The sequence below is a fragment of the Tarenaya hassleriana genome, unplaced genomic scaffold (assembly GCF_000463585.1).
Source record: "Tarenaya hassleriana unplaced genomic scaffold, ASM46358v1 Cleome9, whole genome shotgun sequence".
Taxonomy (NCBI): Eukaryota; Viridiplantae; Streptophyta; class Magnoliopsida; order Brassicales; family Cleomaceae; genus Tarenaya; species Tarenaya hassleriana.
The window spans coordinates 3541090-3560518 of NW_010971389.1; the positions used below are offsets into that span (position 1 = coordinate 3541090).

General features: G+C 39.5%; 5 protein-coding genes across 7 annotated transcripts; 4 read left to right on the top strand and 1 right to left on the bottom strand.

Annotated features, from left to right (window-relative positions):
* The first annotated feature begins 186 nt into the window (after nucleotides 1–186).
* LOC104804241 (phosphatidylinositol/phosphatidylcholine transfer protein SFH12-like) lies at nucleotides 187–5167 on the top strand. Its single transcript, XM_010528470.2, has 15 exons — nucleotides 187–377; nucleotides 1050–1171; nucleotides 1259–1493; nucleotides 1648–1747; nucleotides 1838–2104; nucleotides 2297–2374; nucleotides 2487–2588; nucleotides 2674–2723; nucleotides 2851–2950; nucleotides 3030–3125; nucleotides 3257–3346; nucleotides 3469–3553; nucleotides 3806–4206; nucleotides 4293–4373; nucleotides 4937–5167. The coding sequence occupies exons 2-15, from the start codon at nucleotides 1156–1158 to the stop codon at nucleotides 4946–4948; spliced, it is 1713 nt and encodes a 570-aa protein (XP_010526772.1). The 5' UTR covers nucleotides 187–377; nucleotides 1050–1155; the 3' UTR covers nucleotides 4949–5167.
* Nucleotides 5168–7166: 1999 nt separating this feature from the next.
* On the top strand, nucleotides 7167–8392 carry LOC104804242 (bZIP transcription factor 2). Its single transcript, XM_010528471.2, has one exon. The coding sequence runs from the start codon at nucleotides 7758–7760 to the stop codon at nucleotides 8259–8261; it is 504 nt and encodes a 167-aa protein (XP_010526773.1). The 5' UTR covers nucleotides 7167–7757; the 3' UTR covers nucleotides 8262–8392.
* A 1012-nt stretch (nucleotides 8393–9404) lies between these two features.
* Nucleotides 9405–13786, top strand: LOC104804245. Its single transcript, XM_010528473.2, has 17 exons — nucleotides 9405–9773; nucleotides 9862–9953; nucleotides 10155–10193; nucleotides 10287–10340; nucleotides 10523–10597; nucleotides 10775–10840; nucleotides 11001–11043; nucleotides 11510–11555; nucleotides 11676–11769; nucleotides 11864–11916; nucleotides 11996–12080; nucleotides 12166–12268; nucleotides 12353–12445; nucleotides 12846–12912; nucleotides 13003–13069; nucleotides 13182–13235; nucleotides 13442–13786. The coding sequence occupies exons 1-17, from the start codon at nucleotides 9704–9706 to the stop codon at nucleotides 13589–13591; spliced, it is 1251 nt and encodes a 416-aa protein (XP_010526775.1). The 5' UTR covers nucleotides 9405–9703; the 3' UTR covers nucleotides 13592–13786.
* Nucleotides 13787–14458: 672 nt separating this feature from the next.
* LOC104804246 (BAHD acyltransferase At5g47980-like) lies at nucleotides 14459–15767 on the top strand. The gene has a single exon (XM_010528474.2). The coding sequence runs from the start codon at nucleotides 14729–14731 to the stop codon at nucleotides 15146–15148; it is 420 nt and encodes a 139-aa protein (XP_010526776.1). The 5' UTR covers nucleotides 14459–14728; the 3' UTR covers nucleotides 15149–15767.
* A 1633-nt stretch (nucleotides 15768–17400) lies between these two features.
* On the bottom strand, nucleotides 17401–18860 carry LOC104804248 (probable ubiquitin-conjugating enzyme E2 16). Of its 3 annotated transcripts, none has more exons than XM_010528476.2 (6): nucleotides 18614–18859; nucleotides 18402–18505; nucleotides 18164–18266; nucleotides 18019–18082; nucleotides 17856–17944; nucleotides 17401–17773 (listed from the first exon to the last, which is right to left on the bottom strand). In XM_010528476.2, the coding sequence occupies exons 2-6, from the start codon at nucleotides 18491–18493 to the stop codon at nucleotides 17678–17680; spliced, it is 444 nt and encodes a 147-aa protein (XP_010526778.1). In that variant the 5' UTR covers nucleotides 18494–18505; nucleotides 18614–18859; the 3' UTR covers nucleotides 17401–17677. The 3 variants fall into 3 exon arrangements, with proteins under 3 accessions (XP_010526778.1, XP_010526777.1, XP_019056865.1); XM_010528475.2 differs by having other exon boundaries at nucleotides 18579–18857; XM_019201320.1 differs by having other exon boundaries at nucleotides 18402–18860.
* Nucleotides 18861–19429: the final 569 nt, after the last annotated feature.

The window sequence follows — 19429 nt, forward strand, 5'->3', positions numbered from 1 at the left end:
GATGCATTTAGATAATTAGTACCTAAATTTTGTTGGCGAAAATCAAGGTTAAGATATTGATTAGGTTTAACTACGAATACCTTTCAGTAGAAACAGAGTCTCTCAACACTGACTTTGGTGCATTGTAAGGCAGGCGCGCGCGAAGCAGCAGATCATTTTCCCGATCGTCCCTTCCGATTTCCGTTTTGGATAAAAGTGTAACTATGGAAAGATGGAAACCAAAGGTGGGTCAAGGAGAGAACACAGAGAATATGGGGTGGAGGAAGCTCTGCATTCTCGGAGCCATCAATCCAAAACGGAATGACGCTGAGAGATTTTCGGACCATTTTCCCTCTCCTTTTTATCTCTCTCCCTCCTCCCATTTCCTCTTTGCAGAGGTAATTTTCCCTCTCTCTTCCCCTCTTTCTCTCCGTTTATTTTCCTGAGTTCATCGTAACCAATCATTGTGCTATTTGTTTTCGGAGTTGAATCACCGTGATTCGTTGTTCGTTGTAGAACTGAGTTGCTTCTGTGTTCTGTGGAATCCGAAATTTGTCGCTGTACCACTTTGTTTTGCGTTGAAATCATGGGCTCGAAAGCTGTTCCTTGATACGAATTTGTGCGGATGGTTTTTGGAAACGGCTAAGTTTGGGGATTATATTCTTTTTTTCCCTTTTCTGCTAGATTGCATTGTGATTAGATTCTGTTGTGCATTTGATTTCTATAATGCATAATCGAGTTTGGCTTTGTTGTTCTTCATCTTGACGTTTCCCCTGTTCAACACGATAATGGCTTTCTCCAATAACGAGGTGTATGTTATGTGTTTAAAACATTGCTTTTAAAAGATATGGATTTGAATTTGGTCCCTTTGCCTTCTCCTTGATCTGAATCCATGTGAGTTTTTGGGATCATATTCTCTTTTCCATTCCAATTCTTTCTGTTGGAATTTATCCGGAGTAGATAGCATACAAGCTCGATTACATTTTGATGTTCGCTAGGAAGACTGGTCGTGTTCTGTTGTTTCTGGGGTTGTATTTGTATGTTTAAGCTGAAATTATGAATTTTTGCAGGCATTTGGCAAGGACCTTGGTTATATAGACACTCTTGTAAAGAGTGTTCAATCCCGTCTGCCCTTTTCTACCCTATCCACATATCCGCCAAAGTAATACCGACACCATGTCTTTCAAGCTAGGTCTGTTTCTAATCCTGTCTTTGTCCCATTCAATTTTTGTATGCCCTCGTCGGAGTTCTTGTTCTTGATGTTATGTTCCATTGTTAGATGCCGAAGTCCTGGGGGAGAAGCCCAATATGGGCTCTCTGAAGAAGAGAGCCTCCTCCAAATTCAGGTCTTCTTTGACAAAGAGGAGGAGAAGTAGTAAAGTAATGTCGGTTGATTTTGATATCGAGGATGTGCATGATGCTGAGGAGTTGAAGGCTGTCGATGCCTTTCGTCAGGCACTTATTCTTGATGAATTACTCCCAGATAAACATGACGACTACCACATGATGCTCAGGTAATCCTAACCTCTCTCTTTTTCTGTTATTTAGCTACATATTTATGGAATACATCTATGTATGTGCTTATGTTTTGGCGCATAGATGTATCAGTCAAGTGTATATCCATTATAATGCTTTGCTTCTGAAGTTTTTCATGTTCTGTTTGCACAGATTTTTGAAGGCCAGAAAATTTGACCTCGAGAAAACGAAACAAATGTGGTCTGACATGGTTAGATGGAGGAAGGAATTCGGGGCCGACTCTATAGTGGAGGTATTTATTTCTAGGAACCTTACGTTTTCAACAACTGCTGGAAACTTGGTCCTCTAATGCTAATGTTTTCTCTTTGTTGTATATCCAAAGGATTTTGATTTCAAGGAAATTGATGAAGTCTTGAAATACTACCCACAAGGACACCATGGAGTTGACAAAGATGGACGGCCAGTGTACATTGAGAGGCTAGGTCAAGTAGATTCTACCAAGTTGATGCAAGTCACAACCATGGACAGATATGTAAAGTACCACGTGATGGAGTTCGAGAGGACCTTTAACGTTAAGTTTCCAGCATGCTCTATTGCAGCAAAGAAGCACATTGATCAAAGCACAACCATCCTCGATGTGCAAGGAGTGGTACGTAAAACTAACAAATTCAACAGAAAAACTGAATTGTTTTAGAAAATTTGTTGATTTACCCGTCTTTGTTCTTTTTCATTTCTAATCGAAAATCAAAATGGTGGGTTATGGGGTTTGGTCATGCTAGTTGTTATCGTAACATGTTCTCCCATATGAACTTCGATGGTTATGATGAGATGGGTGTATCAGGGACTTAAAAACTTCAACAAAGCTGCAAGGGATTTGATTACTCGTCTTCAAAAGGTTGATGGCGACAACTATCCCGAGGTGCAGATTATGTTCTTATTCTCAATATCGTCTCGCTAATAGCTCTTGGGCTGGTCAAGATCTGTGTATTTGTGTGATAGCTATAAATGTTAATGTCTGCCTTCTGCAACAGACCTTGAACAGGATGTTTATCATCAATGCTGGCTCGGGATTCAGAATGTTGTGGAACACTGTTAAGTCCTTCCTTGACCCAAAAACCACAGCAAAGATCAATGCAAGTTTTCTACCTCTTTTTGCTTATTCTACTGTTTTTCTTGCATGAAGATGCTGCAATTAATCATGTTGGGGTTTTTCACCAGGTTCTTGGCAACAAATACCAGAGCAAGTTGCTTGAAATTATTGATGCTAGGTGAGTTTTGTGGAGATTTTTACCTAAAGAGGATCAACCTTTCTCATTCCTATTCATCCAATGCAAGTTAAGATATATTATCAAACATGCTACTGAAGACTGACTTGTTATCTTACTTTATTACCAGTGAGCTTCCCGAGTTTCTTGGAGGTAGTTGTACCTGTTCTGACAAAGGAGGCTGCATGCGCTCTGACAAGGGTCCATGGAATGACCCAGATATCATGAAGGTGAATGGTCCTTTTCTTTTTGTCTAATAATTTACTCCATCTACTAAATCAATGAGAACTTTTACTTGTACCGTTACAGGGTGTTCAAAACGGTCATCACAAATGCTCAAAGAGAGTGCAAGCTGAAAATGCTACAGAGAAGACCATTTCCGAGGATGAGATCTTTCACTCCAAGGTATTTCTTCAATCTTATGGGCATCTCCAATAATTTGCTCTTTCCTGACAATCCAATACTGGATTTGTTTTTGTTTGGCTATTTCATCAATCCGTCCACTATTAGCTAATCTCTTCTACATGATTTTCCAGGAAAACAAATCTACAGCTGAACTTTCTCCGAAAGAGGAAAAGGTTTCAAGAGACAACATAGAGCACCCACAATCCTCTCCCGATCAAAATGTAAGAAGGATGATCTTATTGATGTTCCAGGTTCTTGCTGTCAGATCAGTTGTTCGGTGAACCAACCAATGTACTTCACAATTAATTTGACATATATTCCATGTTTCTGTTTCCCAAATCAGGGCCCAGTGTCTGCTTCAGGGTTTGATAAGACTGTGGACTCAGTCTGGAACACTTCAGATGGTCAGAAATTTGAACTCTCAAAAGGTAATTTGGTGATTTCTGCATCCCTTTGCTACCCGATTGTTGTTGCAGCGATTCAGAAGTTTGGAATGTGAACTTGTTGGGTATTATAGAATGAGGGCTGGAAAACTTTTCTTCGGGAAAAAAGGTATAGGAATGAAGACAGATAGATATGTGGCTGGCTAACTTCCGGGCCCGACCAAAAACACATCAAAGAAGCTGGTTATGCTCGTAGCTAAGTCATGTGAGCTCAAAACTTGTCTTATCTTCCTGCAGGAGATGTCTGTGCCATTCAGGAGGCTTGCAAGGGCACTACCGGAGAAGCAGGATCTCCCATTTTCAATGGGGTCGTGGCTTTTGTGATGGGTGTGGCCACCATGATTAGAGTGACCAGGAACATTCCCAAGAAGCTAACAGAGGGCACCATTTACTCGAGCCCTGTGTACTGTGATGACGAATCAATGAACAAAAGTGCGATGCAGTCGCAGAAATTGGATATGCCGCCCATCTCGGGAGAGGAGTTCATGGCCGTGATGAAAAGAATGGCTGAGCTCGAGCAGAAAGTGACGTCTTTGAGCATGCAGCCAACAGCCATGCCACCGGAGAAGGAGGAAATGCTGAATGCTGCCATTACCCGGGCTGATGTCTTGGAGCAAGAGCTCGCCTCGACCAAGAAGGTTACAATAAAACCAATCTCGTAAACACTCTTCATGACGGTTAATAAACATACACGAGGCTTACTCGGTTTGCCTTGTCTATCCAGGCTTTGGAGGATTCTCTTAGCCAACAGGAGGAGCTCATGGCATATATCGAGAAGAAGAAGAAGAAAAAGAAGAATAAGCTGGTAAGTGTTTGGCTCCACAACCAAAGCCTCTTCCACTTCCTACAATCACCTCTTTTGCATGGGCGGACGTTAAAACCGATACCCGCTGGTTTGTGTCACGGTACCCGAAATACGGGTACTTGGCAGTGAAAGAAACCGAGTATTGGTGGGACGAGATGAGGAATCCGGACTGTGGGTTCGATTTCGAGCTTTGTCGTCGCATGGCAGTTATATGATATCCGCCAGTGCGCGCCGACATGCAAAATGACGTTTATACCCCTGATATTTTAAGTTGACTACGATAGTATCCAGCCTATTTTAAGTTGATTACGAAATGACGTGTATATACCCCTGGCGATCAACCCGGTTCAATAGGAAATTGCGCATGTTTTCGCGGGTTTTGGGTACCCGCGGATAACCCGATTGTTAGTCATGGGTATTCGAGTCTCGTGAAGCCGAGACCGAGATACTTGGGTGATAAAACTCGTAGGTGTACCCAAAAACCGGGGTTCCGGACCGGCGCCTACTCCAACCTCTTTGTCATGTTCAATTTTTGACTCTAGTCTTTGGCTTTGCTTCTGCAGTTCATCTGGTGAGGAACAAAAGAAGAAAAAAGGAAAGCCAAAACGCCGGAGGAAAACCTAATCAGTGAAAATCATTCCGTCAAACGAATCCTTCTGTAAAAGCCAAACTCCTTGTGTTTTTTGTTCAAGAAAACGTCAAAAGAGACAAGTTTTGTTCTTGTGTATGCATGTTTTTATTAGTGTTGATGTGTGGGTCCATGCTAATCTAATATAAATTATGTTTCCTACCCATATTCCCACTCGCCATTTTATAAGTGAAACGATTTTATGAATCATAAACCATAGATGGATGTGGGGACTGTCCACTGGTCTTTCCAAAGAGAAATGAAGAGGAGAAGCTCAGGAATCTGAAATAATGAGCCATCTAACTAACGTTGGCTTTTGGTTGTTGATAAAAGGGAGTAAAAGATTCTCTTTCTTTAACCTTTGATGATTCAGAGAATCGACTGGCTTTAGATATGAGCACATGCCTATCATCTTTAGAAATATGGCTTTTTTCATTTTTTTTTTTCAATTTTAAAAGTTTTCTATTCATTTTGTTTATACGCTGACTCATTTGGAATTCGCTTTTATTAAAAAAAATATAATAATAGTTTGAGTAATTTTATAATAAATTTGAATTTAATTTGTATACCATTATTTTAGTGTGTGTGTGTGTGTATATATATATTAAAATTTAAAATTGGATCCAGTTCAAAGCTTTACTTAGTTATGAAGTAGAGACCTTTTATTTGAGCCTGCAATATTTGAAACACCATCTGCCTCCCATGACTTGTAAACAATGGCAATTTCTATTAAACCATTAACTTTGAAACAAATTAATATATTTTGCACCTCTCGCTTGACTTTGTTTTTGTAGATATTAGAACAATTGGTTATCAGCTTGTAAATACCTCTTTGAAAATAAAGACCATTTAAGTTAATTTTCAATCTATTCTTCACATATTTATATTACATCGGTTGATTAAAATATTGATAATATTTGTAACGGAGGAAGCTAAAATTCATTATAAACTTATCCAACGAGAGATTTTCTGATTTTGTTTTCATAACCTTTATTTGAATCTCTAATCAGAAATTCCATGTTTTTGTGACGTTTTGGTTCGATTTGTATAACATAGTTAGGGGTATAAAAATATGATGAATATCGGAACATTTTGATAGTTTTGTTTTGTCGGCCGAAGAAATTCGTTGTAAGTTTCTAATTTGATTCGAGGAAAAAAAAAAGAAGAAAAAACCTTTATAATTTGTTTAATTTGCCGGAAATTTTGACCTACGAATCGTTTATATCTTAAATAATGTAAAGATGATACTAAATCCAATAATGGCAAGACATGTGACCACATTGAATTGTCCTTAAACATTATAATTCAAATATTTAATCAATCATATCTTCGAATATTCTCCATCACTTACATCATGAGGTAATTTGTATCAAATTTTTTTTGTGACAAAGAAAACCTTTGGCAGATGCAAAAGCTAAGGAATATTCCATTATTATTATTATTATTATTGATGTAATCTCTGACCCAATTTAAAAGAAAAAGGAATGGAAAGGTCTTTGCTTTTGAGTTTAACCTGACGCTAATGAGCATATTAGTCTTTTAATCACTGATTAGGGTCGAGTTTTACATCGCTTATTAATTAATTAATAAAATAATTAGAAAAATATGGCAAAAGAAATTACCAGAATAGCTGTGAATGACCGATTGACGCATGTGGTCCGTCTGTCACCCTCCCACTGCTTTAACCTTTTCTGCTTTCTTTTCGAAAATTCCATTTAATTTTTTTATATATATATTTGAAGAAAAATGAGAGCCGCTGATGCAAATTCTGACACACCGCACGTGGCCTGTACGGTCCAGATCTGCCACGGGATTCTCAATCAAGCGTACCAAAACGGGTAAATTTGTAAATCTAGAGTTTCCATTTATATAAAGTATATATTTAAAATGTGCACATAATCATTCATTGTTTTGGACTAGATTGTAACGTATAGAGAAACAAAAATGATAAGTATGAAACTTATTTATGTTGTTTTATATTCCAAAAACCATAAACTCATTTTTTTTACAAAAAAATAGTATAAATAGCATATATATATATATATAATAATTCATGTTCAACTAGACTGTAAATTATAGAGAAAAAATTATATATTTTTTTTTACTACGCTATCTTATTTATTTCGTATAAATCAAAATAAGTAACGCGTCTCGTCAATTATTTTCTGAAATAATTAAATTAAAAAAAATGAAATCAAAGGGCAGCAGCATATGGTTCTACAAAATCCAGAGGCAACTCTATTCAACATCTCCTTTTCCCTTTTTCCACCACAAGAACTTCTCCCCCTTATCTCCAGAATTCTCCAGTGTCACCTCCTCTGCCTTCATCCTAATCATCCCTCCCTTCGTCTTCTTCTCCTCCATTACACAAACCAAACAAGAAAAAACCTCGTCATCTTCTGATCTGTCTTTACGATCTCAAAACAAAATCTGTCCGAAGAAGAACGAACGCATATTATCGGGCTGTTGGATGATCGGAACTCATGAATCCGGTTCTCTGTGAAATCCTCCTCTCTGGTTTTATGGTAGAATCCTCTCTCCACCGCAGAACTCACCTCGTTCAATCCTTCTCCGTCGTCTTCCTCTACTGGTTCTACAACGTCTCATGAACTCCTTCCCCCTTGTTTTCTGATTCTTCTTACCAGTGGTGAATCTAAGATCTAATATACTGAATAGCAAACAACCTTTTTAGAAACAACAGAAAGGAGAAACTTTTCATCTGGGTTTTGTATTACCTTTGGTGGGTCGTGTTGTATATGGCATCTTCTAGTAGCACATACCGGAGCTCGAGCCCTGTCTCCAATGGCGCCGTCGTGGACGAGAGGAAGCGGAAGAGAATGGTGTCGAACAGGGAATCGGCGAGAAGATCACGGATGCGGAAGCAGAAGCAACTGGACGATCTGACGGCTCAGATCAATCAGCTGACGAACGACAACCGTCAGATCATGACGAGCCTCACCGTCACGACACAGCTTTACATGAAGGTCCAGGCAGAGAACTCGGTTCTCAACGCTCAGTTCTCGGAGCTCAACACAAGGCTTCAGTCTCTCAACGACATCATCCGTTTCTTGACGGCGAACACGAACATGTCCCGTGACGGCGTCAACGATCAGGCCATGATCGACGGCTGTGGTTTCGATGATCGGACGGTGGGGATTCACGACGGTTTCTACGACGACACGTTGAGTGTGTTGAATCCTTGGAGTGGATCCGTTTACGCCAACCAACCCATCATGGCTAATGATATCATTATGTATTAATTAATTAGTCTTTATCTTTTAAATTTATTTTTTTCTCTTATTTTAGTTTATGCCTTTTTGTTGTTTTCATGAATATGGAAATTGCGAGTTATTATTGTTATTCCGAACTATTGGATATTTTTCATGTTAAACTTTTGTTTGATTAATGATACGATACATAAAAAGATTGCTTTCATAAGATTAGCCATGTTATCACAATATTCGTGTATATATCTAACCGATGAAAATTAAATGGCGGTACATGGGGGTTTTTTAGATAAAAGAAGTATACGAATTTATGGATTTTTTATACATTTTCCCCAAAATTAATATGAATTAGGAAAATGATTTTGCAGCATTTCAGTTTGAAAGGGGAATGGTGTTGTGTCATAACCAAAAGGAATGAAAACGAAAGACGCGCATTGTGCAAGATATTGGCGTATTATATATATGTATATATTGACATTATTGATTGTCACAATTATTTGTTTGATTATGTGAATAAATATAAATCAACAACTCACATCTTACCAAAAAGATATATATATATAAATCAACGGACAGAAATGATATCATCGCCAAGAACCGTCTACCACATTTTGAGTAAGACATTGGACATTATTAGGTAAGGCAACTTATATAAATATGTATATATGTACATGTATAGATGTATTAAAAACCATGATTTTTTATTTAAAGATATTACCAACAAAACTATAAGATGATTTTTTATCTGGGTATTATTTTCATTTGGGTCATTCTGATTTTTCCCATACTGTTTTGAAAATATGGTTTTGGTATTTTTGTAAAATAATATATATCACATATGAAACCACTTTTCTAGTTTTTACTTACGCAACTGCATATGAAACTACGGACGATAATTGTCTTTTAAGGTCGAAGTAAATTATTCGAAATGTGTATCCGTACCACGATTATTTTATGCACGGAATACCGAATGAGGTGGGGGAGCTCGCAAGAACTAACATGCACGCCATTCGCTCGAAGCGATGTTGCATTGCGTTCTGTTTTCCATGATTAAAGACGGCACACATTTGTTTAATGTGGAATCACAACGGTGTCCTGAATCCAAATTCGGTACTCTGCCGTGCCGGACTTCCTCGAGTGAAAAAGATGGAACAAGTCGGTGGGGACAGAACATGCGAGAATTAGCCGAAGGACAAAACAGGAACAATTCAACTACAGAAGCTTCTGACCGAGGTAGAGGGTTTAGGGACAACAAACTAGCACGTGAAGTTATGAGAGACGATGGCAAGAAATGTCTCTCGTTGATCGCCGGTGAGGTGATTCCGGTCGTGTCTGACGATAAAAGTTTCCGACTTTTACACTTTCCCGAAAACCCTTATCCAATTGTTTCCTGAATCAATCCACGAAGGAGAAAATCCAAATCCAGGCCGAGGCTACTAACCGTAATAACTCAAGCTAGATTGAGATTCGAAACTATGCAGGGATTGCGTCGGTGCCCATCAAGAGAGCACCTTTCAGATTTCATTCGATTTGTGTTGATCTCTGGTAAGCTCGCTGAGAATTTGGTGAAAGTGCCCATTCTGTTCTTTTCTTGTTCCCAGGCTTAATGCCAACGTTTGACCTACTTTTGCAGCTGTTGTGTTTGGAGCGTCTGGTGTTGCATCTGTAGCGGTACCCAGTACCAACTGCTACGCCCTTGACAACTCCAGTCGTCTTGTTGACTTCGTATCCTTTTTCTTCTTTCCATTTTTTGTATTGTGTCGTTTGTTTTTAAGATTGTGTTGAGGAGGAAAAAAAACTTCCTTCTGTTGGTGATTTCTCCTGTGGGTGTTAGTAATCTGTTGATAAAGAAGCGAAAGGAACGTGCTTTCTTTGCATTTGTCGCAAATTTGTCTTGAAGCTGTCTTCTCTTAACTTGTTGAATAGAGCAGCTGGATTGGGCACCCTTTTGAGTATGATGGGAAGGTAATAATATCCATTTCTACAATGTAGGTCTTCCTTTTCAATGTAACAGATGAAAAGGATTTGACTTTGATACTGTTGATTTTCCTGGTGCAGGAATCGGATTTGGTGGTCAGATTTTGCAAAGATGTTGAGACTAGATCTCAAACGGTAGTTCATATCATCGAACTCAAGTTCTCAGTCATGTGCTTTTTCTTGTTGCCACACCTAGAGAATGCAAGATCTACAAAGATAATGAAAACTTTGTTAGATAATGCAAGTTTCACTGTAAATCAGTCCGTTTTGCTGTTTCTGGGTATCTTCATGGGAAGCAAACATCACATTTTGTGCAGGGTTATGTAGATTTTGGACGATTTGATACGTTAAGCTACTTTGTTTCGGGTTCAGGGAATGCTGACTTTGTTCAGGTAAGTGCCCTTTTCTCTTTTGTATTGCACTATTGCAATAAGATGTTGAAGTTGGGATTTTGGGACACGGGGGTATCACCTTGCCTTTGAGATCTTGCACTCGTCTGATTTCATCCATGGATTTGTTATGGAGTGTCTGTATATATCTTGATGTCTAAGCTCTTTCTATACATGTAGGGGTTCTACCATGGTGACCTGACGAATTGTGAGCTGAGTTATGACAAACTAGGACGTACCGCTCAGGTTAGGTTTCTGTAAAAGCATTTTATAGTGGAAGCTTTTCAAAGTTCTTACCCACGAGGATGGTTTCTCTCTTATTCTTTGCTTCTGTACCTAAATACATCTCTTTATGATTGTGTAATTTTCTCCTGGACCTGGATCTCGGTCTCGGTGTAAATGTCAGGTGAATATCGTATGCGGGAACTGTAGTGATGGACGGTGTAAAGGTTTGTTTCTATTCCCTAAATTGCGAGTTATTATTGTTATTCCGAACTATTGGATATTTTTCATGTTAAACTTTTGTTTGATTAATGATACGATACATAAAAAGATTGCTTTCATAAGATTAGCCATGTTATCACAATATTCGTGTATATATCTAACCGATGAAAATTAAATGGCGGTACATGGGGGTTTTTTAGATAAAAGAAGTATACGAATTTATGGATTTTTTATACATTTTCCCCAAAATTAATATGAATTAGGAAAATGATTTTGCAGCATTTCAGTTTGAAAGGGGAATGGTGTTGTGTCATAACCAAAAGGAATGAAAACGAAAGACGCGCATTGTGCAAGATATTGGCGTATTATATATATGTATATATTGACATTATTGATTGTCACAATTATTTGTTTGATTATGTGAATAAATATAAATCAACAACGGTCACTTTTGTTTTTTTTCCTTATCAGGTGGACTTGGATGCATCTGTAGTGTTACCAATGATTCAACTTGCAGGTCTTATACTATAATTCCGATTTATTTTCTTTTTTACCGTTCAAGAATATGGTGAATCGCCTTCTCAGATCTTACTTCCGGTCCTGCCTTTTTTATTTTTTATTTTTTGCAATGGTTCAGAGTTATTGTTGATTTAGCGATTCCATGCGAGAAACCTGGTCCACGGGTGTTTAAGGGCTTCACGGTTGGATTCCATCCTCGCTCATGGGAAATCGTAAGAGAATCATACTCAAGTTCTGGTAAATATTTCTGTGTTGAACCCACTTTGGACAAAAATGAGGCAACTCTGTTTTGCATTTGACATTCAGGTTTATAACGGGATGACGCAATTAGGATTTGAGAAACCTCATCGCGAGTTTAGGTATCGGACCTAAAACTTCTTGAGTTAGTTTAATTTATAGTTCACTACCTGAAGTTTTCCGTTTCACTGTGATCTGCAGCTTCAGCACCGAACAAACTCATCTGACCCTCTATATGACTGCGGTTGCGTCTCTTTCTTCATCAGTGGGAAAGCCTATCATCAAGGTATTGATCTTTTTTGCTTGACATCTGTTTTTTTGTTTATTCATAACTCGTAATTTTCTTTGAGTTGAGTTGAGCCATTGGCCAGGTTTTCCCGGAGAATGGTCTGGAAGTGAAATTATCGGGCTCTTCATCAACCGGAAATCACCCAACAACACTATCACCGACAACTTTAGTACTTGATTGGAAATGTATGCATTCTCTCTTGCATTTCATCATAGATTTAATCTTTCTTCACAAACTCTTGAACTTTTCTTGAATCTTGATTCTTGAAGGTGAGAAATCTCGGCAAACTCCATATGAAGTCAATGTCACCATCCCAGTGGAAGGTTATGGGCCCATCGAATTTTTCCTCACGAAAATATGCGGTGAGCTTAAGCTATAACTTTGCCTTTGCTTTCCATACCGTTGTCTTCTTAGTTGATATTTCTCATTTTTCTCATGGAGATCTCTCTCTCTCTCTCTCTCTCTCTCTCTCCCCCCCCCCCCCCCTTCTTGAAGGTGAGAAATCTCGGCAAACTCCATATGAAGTCAATGTCACCATCCCAGTGGAAGGTTATGGGCCCATCGAATTTTTCCTCACGAAAATATGCGGTGAGCTTAAGCTATAACTTTGCCTTTGCTTTCCATACCGTTGTCTTCTTAGTTGATATTTCTCATTTTTCTCATGGAGATCTCTCTCTCTCTCTCTCTCTCTCTCTCTCCCCCCCTCTCTCTCTCCCTCTCTCTCTCTCTCTCTCTCTCGTTTTTCGATTTTCTTTTCTCAAGAGTACCGACAGGGTGATGAAGGAGGTTCTGCAAAGGGGTGGGCCATTTTTGGAGTATTTTCTTGCGTGTAAGGAAATCTCTCTCTCTCAACCTTATTGACATGTCAATTACTTGCATATTTTCCCTCAACCCTTTCAATCTTTTGCCTTTTGATCAGATTCCTCGTTGCGTCTATTCTCTTCTGCTGTGGAGGATTTGTTTACAAGACACGAGTAGAACGATCGGTAGGCTTTTGAGCGTTCATTTGCATTTATTTTTTCGGCCGTTTTTCACATTCAGACACTAAAACACATACACATATACATACGCAATTACTTATATCTGGTCCTGATGCAGCATGGGATTGATGCATTGCCCGGCATTTCTCTTCTTTCAGCCTTGCTAGAAACTGTACGTATACCTCATTCTTGTCTCAGGGTTTCATGGTGAGAACAGGACACATACTTTCTTGATGTTTGCTAAACCAGTTGCAGTTACTAGGAAGCTCTGCAAAACGAAAAATCATATCTTCGATTGCTTCGAGAAATCATTGAGAAAAAAATACAGTAATGTCGGTATTTACTTATACATGGATCTAATACAGTGCATGGAAACAGGTGAGTGGAGCTTCTTCCTCTGGACAGAACTACTCGAGACCCGAAGACATCAACAATGCCTTCGCTAACGAAGTCTCGTGGGAGAGACCCCCTGCTTCTCACACTCAACCAACGCGCAGAACAAACGAAAGAACTTACGGTGCGATCTGAAGAATTCTTGATTCCTCTTCTTTTTCAACTGTGCTGGCTTCATGAAGAAAACTGTTTCTTACCCTTCTAGAACCCGTTTCCGAGAAAATCATCCGTAGAATAAGCACCGAGAAAAGGGTTTTCGTTTCCTCGATGACCCGAAGTCGATAGGTACGTTCTTATGAGCAGTGGTTGAAATGTTCATAGTTTTGTATTCCTGCACCAAACAACACTTTGGACATTCCCTTCCAAAATCGATGATGATAACTGTGAATGGAATGCGTTTTATAAAGGGTTAGGAATTCGTTGAGGGTTTAGTTATTAATTCTGAGTTGACTCAATATTGCCTCGTGGTACACAAATTTTGATTATTCAATCGTTCTTGACGCATTCTTGAATCCCATCTGTGTGTGTTTTATAAATAGATGGATCAAGCCTTCTCTTTCGAACACATTGTTTATGTTTCTTCGCCGCTGTTGCCCTTTTTCTTGATCCATCCGTTCTGTTTCTTGTCCTAAAGATTTTTGTCGTAACGAAGATGGCGATGGAAGTAGAGGTAATCGGGAAAGAAGTGATCAAACCAGCCTCACCGACACCAGATCGTCTTCGAGCCTTTCGACTTTCTTTTGCCGATATCATTTTTCCTCAAATGTATGTAGTCGAAATCTTCTTCTACAGCGGAGATGACCGTGTCACCTCCGATGAGGTCGTTTCCTTGAGGCTGAAGAAGTCTTTGTCCGAGATTCTTACTCGTTTCTATCCGCTTGCTGGACGACTCAAAGGCGTATCCATCAATTGTAACGACGCGGGAGCTTTATTTATAGAGGCACGGACTGATTTCCTCCTCTCGGAAATTCTGAGAAACCCGATTCACGAATCTGTCGTTAAATTCGTCCGTCAGATTCTTTCATCTATGGAGATCCTCCAGAGAGATTGCCATTGTTGAAAGTTAAAGTGACTTACTTTAGATCCCGAGACCTGCCAATCGTGGTCTGCGTTTCTCACAAGATATTCGATGCATCCTCGCTATCAACATTCGTCAACGAGTGGGCCGGTATTGTTAGAGAGAGTGACCATTCAACGAGCCCTCCTGAATTCGCCGACGACCTCTTCTTTCGATTCTCGAATCCAAGAAACGAGTATTCTGATCCCAAAACAATGTGTCTTGTCTCGAAGAGATTCGTAAAGATTGCAGAGCTAAAACAGAGATTTGCAAGCAAAAACAAAATCGTGCATAACCCGACTCGAGTCGAAGCCATCACATCATTTATCTGGAAATGTGCAACAAAGGCGAGCCCATCCGCTATGACCCTAGCTGTGGATTTACGACGAAGGTCTCAGTTAATGTGGAACATGATAGGGAACCTTCTGGCAGTGGTTACAGTGGCGGAAGGACCCGAAAGCGAGATGGAAATATGCGAGCTTGTAGCCAAGATAAGGAGAAAGAAAGAGGAAGTGAGAGAGAAGATTAAGGAAAATCTTCAAGGGGGTGGACAAGGGAAGGGAGAAGATGAAGGATCTGGCTGTGAAAATGCTGTCGGAAACAATGGCGGAAGCGGGAACATACGTTACAATTAGCAGTTGGTGTGGTCTACCGTTTTACGAGGTGGAGTTCGGATGGGGACGACCGGTCTGGGTCGTTCCGGGATATTGGAGGATAAATCACGTGAGGATGGTAAAGGTACAGGAGACAAAGAATCAGGGGAACAAAAGGAGAGTACAGACACAACTGACAAATGGCGGCTGAGGAAGTAACGAGGAAACTACCTTCGACAATGATATTCTCTACTTTTCTTTACATACATACATGTTATATGTATAGAATAGATTATATATATAGGGGACTTGTGTACATGGACATTTTTTATTATTAAATAGACAAGAGAGAGAACTTCTTCTTCCTTTTTCCACTCTGCGCCTCTGCAATCGTCAAGGTTGTTACGGGATGTCCGTTACTGGCGAAGCTTTCGAATCGGGTCTACCTCATTGACGGTAAAGACGGAGAAGGGATCGAAGCGTGGGTGACAATGTCCGAACAGGACATGCTTGTGTTCGAGCACCACCCTGACTTAGTTGATGTTGTTGCTACCCCCGATCCTAGTGTTTTGACTGTGGAATTGTAAAAGAGTAGTTATTATCATTATTAGTAATAAAAAAACTTAAATATATAACTTAAATGTTGAAATATAATGCGATAAATTCACTAAATAGGAAATATTAATGCTATCAATGTGCAAAGAAATACGCGGCCGATGGAAACAACAATTGGTGCATTTTAAAAAACATGATAAATACTTTTGTCGATTTCTTTAACTAATTTGAAAAAGTTAAAACATGATAAACATTTTTTTGTCGATTTTTTATTTTATCTAATTTGAGAGAGACAATTATCATATTGTCATAATTTTTTTTATAATTCGAAAATTTATCAACTTGCAAGCCGTGTGAATATTCCTAATCTAAATGGAGACCGAACCTAAATTGGAAAATTAACTGTGCCCCTAAACCACCTCATCTCAGGTATCTTGCAATAATTGATGGTACTTACGTGTTCAGTTTTGTAAAAAAAAAAAAAAAAATCAAGGTGGGCTCCACATGATTTTTTTTTATTTTTATTTTTATTTTTTTTTATTATGCGATTGTTCCGGTGGGATTCGAACCTGGGATATGGGAAAACACTTTGTGCTCCCACGCCACCAGACCACCACGGCCGGACGGCTCCACATGAATTTCGAAGTGAACATCAAATAAGGGGAAAATACTTTTTTGTTGGGAAAAGATGGATGGAATTTACTGATGAATTAATTCTCTTAGAATTTGTACATTTTTTTGTACAAAATCTATAACATTTCCAAATTGAGATATAATGTTTTCACAAACACAATCTTACAAGAATTATAACAAATCGCTTTTGCTATTGTAATACAAAAAGAAATTATATATTACTATAAATATTTTTTAGACCTAATTTTGAAGACTTAATGGATAGTCCATTTTCCATAGGCCCAATTACTTATTTGGTGGCCCGGTAAGGCCCATTTCATGATTTAGCGGTCCAGGAAGTTTTGACGGCCAGATAAAGCTCTTCTACAAATCCCAATTGGAGCTCCCACCACGACCCCAAGAAAAAACTTTTTGAGACCCAATTCATAGAAAGCTCCTTTAATAAGGCTTAAATGAATATTTCATGACCCAGTAGGCCCATTTGAAAACTTACACAATCTCATAGTAAGGCCCAGTTCAGGTTCAGAGCCATGGATGGCCTGCCACGATATCTCCATCCAAGCTTCGACTGAGCTAACATCGATCTCCGTGAGATTTGATCGGTCTTTAGCTTAAACCATGCGGAATCTACGAATCGCCTCCTCGCGTTTTTCCCGCGGATTCAAATCCATCAATCCAGGCTCGAAGTCTGCTCGGTTGGCTTCGATTCAATCACGGAAGTACTCATCGCCGGTGGCGTCGGCGGAGAGAGTCTCAAAAATCGTCGATGAGCTCTCGAATCTCACGCTGCTGGAGGCCATGGACCTGACTGAGGCCCCGAGACAGAATCTGGACGTCGGGGAGATGCCTGGTGATGGCGATGATGATGCCGGGCGCCGGAGCCGGGAAGGGGGTCTCCGGCGCAGGAGGGAAGGGGCTATGGAGTGATCAGTAGGTACCTTCCTGATTTTCTTTCCCTTAGCATACGGATTACTGATCGGTGGTGAGAATTGCATTGGGTTTTGTCTAATGTTTTTCTCTTTATGATTCGAGTTAGTGAAAAAATTCTGGCTTTTCTTCGTTGCAAATTGAGAGTTGTTAATGCTAAGGTTGATTTACGAGCACAATTGGTAATGCAATCTTTGTTAGGGAGTGATTATACAGATCAAGGATCTTAGGTTTTTGGCCTTTTTTCCGCTGAGATTGAGAGTCAAGAACTCAACCCCAGACCAGAAAACTGGTTCTATTAGCAGAGATTTGTTCTATTGACAGATTAAAGACACAGGACATTGCCATATCCAGGGAGAATCATCGGTGTTTTATCCATGATTGATCCTTCCTTGTTAATTCATCAGAAACCCTAAAAAAGTTAAGGAAGCTGATGGGAAAGATGTTCACACCATATCAGACTTTGTCGTCGTGGAACCACCACCTCGTCTCCTTGGGAGATCTGCCATTTCTGCAGTTCTTTATGTAACGGTCATTGTCTTTTGGCAGTTGCTGCGAGAAAACAGAGGCATAAAGAAGCAAGAACCGAAGAATGTCATAAAACCTGAAAGATGAAAAGCAGCAAAAAAAACACCTTGACGGATGAGCTCGAGAGCATGGAGAGAATGCTTAGACAGACTGAACTCAGTCTCATGGCTGGGGACCAGGAGTCATATAATATATCTGCAAAGACGAATTCAAGATGTCGAGACTGGATTATCAAGTTCTGAATGAGAACGAGAGTAATCGTGTGTTACCTAAACAAATGTGACCGTTGCTATAGATGTGAGGATGGAGTGGAGCTGGATGCAGAAACACAACCTGTTTTCCGGCAACATCCCGGGTTGTTTAAGGTATCGGATTTAAGATCTGAAACGCAAACGAGTAGAGTTCGAACCGAACCTGTGGAGCTTCCATGGGGTAATGCTCGGGAAAATCCACCTGAAGCTGGTAAGTTTCATTGGCATAGAGAGTTCCTGGAGCTCCATTCACTTCAATGGTCCATCTTTTTTTTTTCCACCAAAGTTGCAACATAACATAATCAAATATCTGACCTTTTTCCACTGAAAGATTGCAACTGGTTTTCAATTTCCTTTGCAGGAGTTTTCCCAGAAACCAAACAGAAAATTATCAAAGGTACCGTTGGAGATTGTCGGAGACTTTGTGGATGAAGCCGGAAGGAGGGTTCAGTTGCCACTCCATGAGCTCCTTCTGGAGCCGATTCGTGGCCATTTTGCTCAGACCCTGACTCAAAAAGCCGCCCATCAGATTAAGGGGGATCAAAACAGTAAGTGTATTATCATTCATTGATCCAAACCTTTCGGACAGATTCGGATGAAGTTGTCATCTTACTCTTTGGAAGGACCGGTGTCAGGTTATTTCAGAGAAGTTTGAGTGTGTTTTGTCCCCCACCGTATCACAGAGCTTTATATAGTGTGTTTCACCAATGCGACGTGGTTTTCACGTCTTCTTTTTCCCTTTTCCACTTGTGTTGTTGAAGAACCCAAATCCTGCACTCCTTTGCAAGTTGCATTACCAGTTTGGAAAAATTTGCTGTAATGTTTTTATAGTAGACATTGTCATGGTTGATACGTTGCTATCATCTCTTCTCTCGTTCCTTTTTTTTTTTTTTTATTCTGGTATATTGGATGATTCAGTTCAAAAGATGCAAAATCCAACTTGATTTAATCATAACGATCATATTGTTGGATCTATATTTTCATGGGTATTTTCCCAATATTTAGCAATGTTAATTATGTTTTGCATGCATGGCTTCATCCACGAGGAAACGTTCTTGCCATCTTTCTGATGATTGATTTGTGTGTATGTTATGAAATGCATGGCTCGATTTAACCCGTGATTCGACTCAATTGGATTCCAGTTTCAATACGATCATCAAAACTAGTCTCTCTCTCTCTCTCTCTCTCTCTCTCTGTGACAAAAAGATGAAACCCTAGAGAGAAACTGCATTATTTGATGACAAAAGGGGTATACGATTCTTTCTTATCCAAATACATCAGCACATTAAAAAAAGCCATGGCTTTGCTCGTTGGTCGTATGCGTCCAGATATTCCAGAGCTTTTTGCAACGCAACGTACACCACTCGAACTCATTCCAGTCTGAGTACGTCCATATATATATAACCACAGATTCGTTGGGGGGAAGAAA

Coding starts and splice junctions, on each gene's coding strand:
- LOC104804245 (XM_010528473.2), top strand. CDS start 9,704: ATGCAGGGATTGCGTCGGTGCCCATCAAGAGAGCACCTTTCAGATTTC. Junction 10,341..10,522: donor TTGAGACTAGATCTCAAACG/GTAGTTCATATC, acceptor CATTTTGTGCAG/GGTTATGTAGATTTTGGACG. Junction 10,598..10,774: donor GGAATGCTGACTTTGTTCAG/GTAAGTGCCCTT, acceptor CTATACATGTAG/GGGTTCTACCATGGTGACCT.
- LOC104804246 (XM_010528474.2), top strand. CDS start 14,729: ATGTGTCTTGTCTCGAAGAGATTCGTAAAGATTGCAGAGCTAAAACAG.
- LOC104804248 (XM_019201320.1), bottom strand. CDS start 18,568: ATGAATGATAATACACTTACTGTTTTGATCCCCCTTAATCTGATGGGC. Junction 17,945..18,018: donor CAACGGTCACATTTGTTTAG/GTAACACACGAT, acceptor TCGTCTTTGCAG/ATATATTATATGACTCCTGG. Junction 17,774..17,855: donor TCTCGAGCTCATCCGTCAAG/GTGTTTTTTTTG, acceptor GTTTTCTCGCAG/CAACTGCCAAAAGACAATGA.
- LOC104804242 (XM_010528471.2), top strand. CDS start 7,758: ATGGCATCTTCTAGTAGCACATACCGGAGCTCGAGCCCTGTCTCCAAT.
- LOC104804241 (XM_010528470.2), top strand. Junction 1,494..1,647: donor GACTACCACATGATGCTCAG/GTAATCCTAACC, acceptor CTGTTTGCACAG/ATTTTTGAAGGCCAGAAAAT. Junction 3,126..3,256: donor ATGAGATCTTTCACTCCAAG/GTATTTCTTCAA, acceptor ATGATTTTCCAG/GAAAACAAATCTACAGCTGA.